General features: G+C 36.4%; 1 protein-coding gene across 1 annotated transcript; it reads left to right on the top strand.

Moving 5' to 3' along the window:
• The first annotated feature begins 6,068 nt into the window (after positions 1–6,068).
• LOC149160026 (uncharacterized) lies at positions 6,069–7,152 on the top strand. Its single transcript, XM_089433623.1, has 3 exons — positions 6,069–6,464; positions 6,550–6,617; positions 6,707–7,152. Exons 1-3 carry the CDS (start codon positions 6,304–6,306, stop codon positions 6,778–6,780), a joined length of 303 nt encoding a protein of 100 aa, XP_089289749.1. The 5' UTR covers positions 6,069–6,303; the 3' UTR covers positions 6,781–7,152.
• Positions 7,153–7,639: the final 487 nt, after the last annotated feature.

Here is a 7,639-nt window from a genome sequence, read left to right as displayed (position 1 = left end):
TTGGTTGCCATTGATTTTATTTGTCACACAAACTCTTCATAATTTTCTCTTGTTCGTGCATCAACGTTTCATTGTCTACCCATAACCTAGCCATTTCATCCTTTAGTTCTTGTACATTTTCAAAAATGGCAGTGTTGGTGTTGAACAACTCCTCTCCCAATTCTACCCATAGCTCGAGATTGGCTTCTTGAAAGGATGATGTTGGTGATGTTCCTACCATGGATCTGTGTGGTATAAGTCCAGTCCTCCTCATGCTGGTTTCGTTTCCCTCTTTCTCATTTCACATCACAAACATTGTTATTCATTCATTCCTGTCAGGCCAGGAGGTAACTCCTCAAATCAAATCATGTTATTCATTCAGGTTGTTCATTATTATATACAAGAGGGAGTGATTGTTCAGTTCATCTCTCGGTGACTCTCCATCTTTTCTATTATTTATTTACATTAATTACAATTGTTCACCCAATCCCTATGATTAGGTGTCAACATTCCCCCTCTTAATCTGAAGGGATGTTGGTGAGTCCAAGCATGGTTCTGAATCTTTCAAGATTTTCTCTTCCAAGCGCTTTGGTGAAGATGTTTGCAATTTGCTCATTAGTTGAACAATGGCTGAGATGGATTGTTTTGGCCTCAACATGATGTCAAATTAGATGATATTTAGTATTGATGGTCTTCGTTCAATCATGGAACTTTGGGTTCTTGGCCAACTTTATTGCCAAGGTATTGTCAATCATGAGTGGAGTCGATTGTACTTGTTTTACCTGCAATTCTTCAAGAATTTTCCTAAGCCACACAATTTCTTTTGTTGCCTCAGCTGCTCCCACATATTCTACCTCTATTGTGGAATCTGCTAGAACTAATTATTCATTTCATCTCTAGGAGACAACTCGTGATCCAAGACTCATAGCATAACCTGAAGTAGATATCCCAGTTTCTTTGTCTCCATCGAAGTTTGAATCAGAGTATCCAATCAAGCTGAAGTCACCCACCAGTGTATATTTGATTCCAAAGACTTGAGTTCCCTTCAAGTACTTTAGAGCTCTTTTTGCAGTAGACCAATGTCCCTCACAAGGCTTTTTCATAAACCTGGAGAGGATTCCAATAGCAAACGAAATGTCTAGTCTGGTTGTAGTCAGTTTGTTGAGACTTCCTACAAGATGTCTATACTTTGTTGCACCCTCGAATTCCTTTCCTTCAATGGATTTGAGCTTTAAGTTTTGTTCCATTGGAGTAGTCAGAGGGTTGCATTCAGTCATGCCAAACCTGTTCAACAGTTCTCCAATGTACTTGTTTTGAGAAAGGAGTATGGACTTCGGATGTTGATTTACTTCAATACCAAGATAGTAACGAACATAGCCCAAATTAGTCATTTCAAAAACTTTACTCAATTCCTTCTATATGGATGCAATGTAGCTTTCATTATTCCTTGTCATCAAAAGATCATCTACATATACCACTAGATATACAACTATTTTTCCAACCTTCTTGACAAACAAAGTTGCATCATCAAGATCATAATGTTTGAGATTGAGTTTTAGAAGATGCTTAGTTAGTTTTTCATACCAGGCTCGCGGTGCTTGTTTGAGGCCATACAAAGAAGTTTGCATACTTTATTTTCATGTCCTTTCACAGCAAATCCTTCAGGTTGGGACATAAAAACATTCTCTTTTAGATCTCCATTCAAGAAAGTAGTTTTTACATACATTTGATGGACTTTCCAACCATTCTAAGCTGCTAGGGAAAAGAGTGTTGGGATGGTATCCCATCTTGCTATGGGGGCAAAAGTCTCCTCAGAATCAAACCCTTCCTTTTGTGCAAAACCTTTTGCCACAAGCTTGGCTTTGTGCTTGTCAAGCGAGCCATCAACTTTATACTTGTTCTTGTAGATCCACTTGCACCCAATTGGTTTGGTTCCCAATGGAGGATCAACCAGCATTCAAGTGCCATTCTTTATGAGGGCATCATACTCCTTTTGTATCGCTTCTTTCCATTCATCATGAGTAGCAGCTTCTTTGAAGGAAGTTGGTTCAAAATCTGTAGACAAATTCAATTCACAATCATAAGAAACATCCTTATCAATAGGTGAATCAGAGTCATCTATATCACCACCATTTTGCTGGTTTGAATTTCTAGTTCCTATCTTTCCAACCTCATCAGGATGAAAGCTTTAAAGTGTCTTTGTCAACCACTTTGGGGGACCTTTCTCAGATGGTACAGGCTGCTCTGTTGATTGAGTTGGGATTGAATCAAGATTGAGTCTCCCAAATTTGTTAATCACATCACTCAAAGTATCATCCGTTGTTGGAGTTTCATGAGGGGGAGAGAGTGCTTCAGAAGAAGATTCCACATGTTGATCTAGTATAGGAATCCCTCCTTCAAAATCTGGAATCTGATTATCAAATTCTTGAAATGATTTTTCATTTGCGAATCTATCCAAGCAATCAAGTTGTCACTCAACAACATTGCTAGTTTGGGATGATTCAAGAAAGATTACATCTCTAAATACAACAAACTTTTTATCGACTTCATCATAGAGATGGTATGCTTTGGAGTTTTCTGAATACCCCAGGAAGGTACACTTACGACTTCATGCACCAAGTTTGTTTCTATGTACCTTTGGTATCAAGGCATAACATGTGGAACCAAGACCCTGAGATGCTTTACCAAAGGAATGTGCCCATACAACATTTCATAAGGAGTCTTGTTTCTAATACCATTAGATGAACATCTATTCTTTACATATACAATACATAGAGTTGCATAAGCCCAAAACATCAATTTTACATTTTTGAAGAACATCATGGAGCGTACCATATTTAAGATTGTCCTATTCATTATTTCAGCTATTTCGTTCTATTAAGGATTATAAGGCACAATTTTTGATGTTTGATCCCATGTTGGCAAAGATAGTTTTCAAATTAATTTGAAGTGTATTCCTTTCCATTATTAGTGTGAACAGAGCCAATATGAGATTGTGCATCATTTTCAATCCATGAATGAAAGTTCTTGAATGTTCGAAAAGCATCAGATTTGTTCTTCAATAAATAAACCCAACATATTCTAGTGTAGTCATCAATAAATGTCATCATACATTTATTTCCATTTGTAGAAGGAATACGCATTAGACCACATAAATCTGAATGAATCAATTCAATTTTTCTATGTGCTCTTGAATGTGAATCATGAAAATACTGTTTGCTATGCTTTTCTAGAATGCAATCATTGCATTGCTTAAGTTTCCTAGTAATTGTATGCAAACCAGTAACACCATTTTTCTTCAACAATCAGAGGCCGTCATAGTTCAAGTGTCCAAACCTAGCATGCCATAATAAACTTGATGGAAATGTACCTTCTTCATAATGAGAATTGTATGAGAAATTTTGTGCATGAGCAGAGGTACCCTAAAGCTTGATAAGCCTTTCTTCTTCTATCCTCGTCATGATGAGTGGTCTGAAGCTTTTATAACCTCAAGCTTGCCATAAAACATATGAATGGAGTGTCATTGCTGGTGGATGTGGACCAAGAACAAAAAGTTTCTCCTCAGTTGTGGGAGTTATAGAACATGATTTAGAATAAAGTCTGGAAGACCAGGCAATTTAAGCTTGATTGTGCCAAGCCTGGATGGATTGAGTATTGATTTGTCTGCAAAGTATACTGCTCCATCAACATTGTCAGTAAATTCTTCAAAAAAATATCTTCTAGAATTCATGTGGCAAGTTGCTCCTGAATCAAGCAACTAATCATTTCTCGAAGAAGCAACTGAAGCATTAAATAAGACTTCATTTACTCCAATATTATAGTGTGCCCCAACATAATGAGCATATTCACGTGCTTTACCTTTTTCTTTGTCATTAGTTTTACCTTTGGGTTGGTTTCTTTCCTGCTCAATTATGTCCTAAGGAAACTTGCATGTGGATGCATCATGTGATCCATCTCTTTTGTAGCATATGCAGTGAAAATTTGACTTTTCTCCTTGAGAGTGTCTGCCCCCCGTGCCTCTGAAATTTCTTCCTCTTCCTCTTCGACCACCTCTTCCTCTAGAAGAATCTTGAACAAGATTATTTTCTCTATGAGCAAGGCACACAACCTCTTTAGAAGACTCAGGAGCTGTCTTCTTGCCAAAATCTTTCTCTCTTTCAACAAATTTTTTCACAAGCGAGTGAAATGTAATATCTTTGAGGATTCCATTTACATGTAATCACTCAAGATAATTTGAGTAAGTGGGATAAAGTGCCTTGAGAAAGCTATCAGAGGAATATCTAGTTCAACATTAGTGATTTTGATATCATGCATTATAGATTTTACTCCTCATGCAAGAGCAAGAGGATCATTATTTTGTAATTCAAGGGTGGAGAGTTCAATCATGAGTTGAACAACTTCAAGTGCAGATTGTGAGTCATAGAGTTCCTTTAGTTTTTGTAAGGCTTTGAAAGCATTTAAAAATGGCGAAATATGGCGACTCACCTCTTCATTTACTGATGCTCCAATCAATGCATGGGACTTCCTGTTCTTATTTTCCCAAATGGCGTAATCCTTGTCTGAGGTAGGTTGTTTTGGCTCTTTGTCTCTGTCTCCAATACACACTCCTTTCCAAAAGTCATTGAAAATGAGGGTATGTTTTATATTCTGGGACCATTCATGATAGTTCTCCTTGCGAGTGAGAACTACTCCCACAATAGATATGATTGAATGCATTACAAAATTTGTGTACTCTGGGAAAAAAATGATCTTGCCACAAAATTTTAAAACATATATGATTCTGATATATGAAGACAGAGGTATTATGTAGGGAAGGTGGTATATTATATCAGATAGCAGAAAATCAAGTGCATATATATAACATGTGAAGCTCCTATTATGATTCCTGACAATGTCATAGAAAGTATCTTTGAAAATCGAGAATCCATGCTATAATGCACATCAAATATACACTTTAGAAAAGACAGCAGGAACTTGGAAACAACATAAAATAATCCCTCGCTAAAAACGTTTACTGGATGTTTAAAAATTTAGTAATTTTGCAACGAACTTCAAATTTGAGAGCATAGACAATGTCAACGTATATATATATATACTAGCCTTGTATATATGGAACAACAACGTGTTTATGTATATGGCATAGAAACATTTAACCAACAGCGTAGGAGAAACGTTCAATGGATACCAACAACGTTATATCAACAACATTTAACCAACAACGTTATGCTTATGGATAATGTTCAATAGCGTTTAACTTACCAACAGTGTATCAACCATGCCAAGGGCTGAGGTATGGAGTTGGGTTGTGGAAGTATGGGAGCAAAGTGATATATGGTAGGGAGCAGTGATACCTATATGAAAATCTCCAGGTATATTATATGAAAATATGGCTATTAGAAGAACATGTAGACCAAGAACACAACAACCAAGGCCACGAGATTACGTAATTGGGAGATAGAGAAAGAATGCCAGACAAAGTTATATGAAATCAACGTTATATGAAAACAAACATTATATATGATACCGCCACAATATTGCAACACAGGAGGTGTTATACCACGTGACTATGTATTCTCCAATGGGAGGGATGGTTCTATTGATGAAACTGTCAGACCAGGAGGAAGCGTCACTGTTAGAGCTGCCAGGTAGCCAGAATCAGCAGAATAGATAGAATAGGAGTTAGAAATTAAAGGGGAAGCCAAAAATGGTGTTGGCTTTGATACTATGTCAGGCCAGGAGGTAACTCCTCAAATCAAATCATGTTATTCATTTAGATTTTTCATTATTATATACAACAGGGAGTGATTGTTCAGTTCATCTCCCGGTGACTCTCCATCTTTTCTACTATTTATTTATATTAATTACAGTTTTTCACCCAATCCCTATGATTAGGTGTCAGCAATTCCAGAGGTCTCAGTTTTGGAACCTAAGTGCTCTGATACAACTTTTCAAAACTCTGGATAATATCATTATGTAAATCACTGTAATAATAATAAAAAAATTATTTCATATATTACTGTAATAAATATTCTATGGATTATACCTGACACATTTATTCTAAGGATTATTTACCAGGTACAAGCCTTTACGTGGGGTATAAATGCTTTACTATACATGAAAAATATAACTTTGGAGTTTTCAAATACAATATTTAATATACTTTGATGTTTTCACTATTAGCCTTTAGTTATGCCTCTATGGTTAATTCCATGGTTTAACATACCTAACAACTAATACATTTAACTTGGCCTTCCTCTAGAGTTGGCAGGACTAGATATTTTGGGTTCTTCCTACTGCATTCCAACTATTAGTCATCATCTCGGGATGGTCTCCTCATCTACAGTCCTCCAGGAGGTGATGCCATCGGACGGAGTAGATTGCAACCTTATCTCCTTTGGCATTTTCTTAGCGGAGTGGTTTGGAATTTTCCTCTCTATCCGGCAGAGCCTTCCAGGTCCTGGCCATGGCTTCAAGGTTTTATGCAGGTATTTGCTTCTACCTCTATATATTTTTGACGAAGTTATTTCGATTCCTTCATAGCTCTATCATGATTATACATCCAACTATTAGGTTTTCAAAGATCATTCTAGCACTTACAACCTCCAAAGGAGTTTCTTTGTTGCAACAGTCCTGCCCAGGTAACTAGTTTTTCCTTATCCTTGGTACATTTCACTTCAATATATTCATTATTCATTTGCTTAACAAACTATTTCATTTGGATTGTTAGGTTCCGCTGGAGGGTTTCACACTGCACAAGCATGCCTTAGAGGGACGGATTCCTGTCTCCTCACCGAAGTCTAAGGGTTGCATACTTACTACTCCATTCTCACATCGAGCAATGTGAAGGGCGGGTGCGCTCCGTGAAATCTTGGAATTGAAGAGTTTCCGAGACAGAGGGTTTTGATTTATCATGCCATCTCTTTAAGTTATTCTTTAGTTAGTTTAATTTCGGACTTATATCTTGCTGAGGCATATATTTTTTTGGACAATATGTAAAAAAAATGCCTTACGACTGTATTTTCCTTTTGTTAAGAACCTAGAGCTGCCATTTTTCCAATCTTTCTAGGATTCTGGCATATAGGTTGAATTGGGTTTTGTAACCTTCCTTTGTACATTAAATCATGTTTAGGCTTATATTAATGGCGATTTCATATTTTTTTTTTCTAATTTATGTGCCTCATATAAATATATGATTTGCGCATTTAGATGGAACGGTTTCTACCTTTGCATAGTTCTTTTCTTTATGCAGAGGTTTATGATGTCCATCCAAACTGGATTTCCTTCTCTATTTAAGAAAGCATTAGCTGTTTAAACATATTCCATTATTACGATCTTGAATTTTTTTATAGATTTCATACCATTTTGTTCCAGTATTTGTAATTGCATGTGGTTTCAGGGTTTCTACCTATGTCCCAAATATAAATAGTCCTTATTAATTTACTGTGATTATCTAAAAATTTCATTGTAGAGTCTTTGCTATGTTTTACCCAGAAGACCCATGCTCATTTGGGGTTTAAATTCTTGGGTTCGAGATTCAATTGCTTTTCAAAAGACATTTTCTTTAAAATGAAACTTGTTTGTTTTACCTTAACATCGATTCCAGCTTTTAGTTCAGAATAATTTGATAGGGTTGAATTTGCCTTAGAGTTTAATTTAATGC

The sequence above is a fragment of the Pinus tabuliformis genome, chromosome 5_2 (genome assembly GCF_031772625.1).
Source record: "Pinus tabuliformis cultivar Carrire ecotype Pingquan chromosome 5_2, CPIR1, whole genome shotgun sequence".
NCBI classification, from domain to species: domain Eukaryota; kingdom Viridiplantae; phylum Streptophyta; class Pinopsida; order Pinales; family Pinaceae; genus Pinus; species Pinus tabuliformis.
The sequence above is the reverse complement of the archived record's forward strand: the minus strand, read 5'-3'. Positions and strand labels throughout refer to the sequence as shown.

Bases quoted from the DNA above. Each gene is read 5' to 3' on its own strand.
- LOC149160026 (XM_089433623.1), top strand. From the start codon at position 6,304: ATGGTCTCCTCATCTACAGTCCTCCAGGAGGTGATGCCATCGGACGGA. The intron at 6,465-6,549 runs GTATTTGCTTCT...TCCAACTATTAG, and splicing joins GGCTTCAAGGTTTTATGCAG to GTTTTCAAAGATCATTCTAG. The intron at 6,618-6,706 runs GTAACTAGTTTT...TTGGATTGTTAG, and splicing joins GTTGCAACAGTCCTGCCCAG to GTTCCGCTGGAGGGTTTCAC.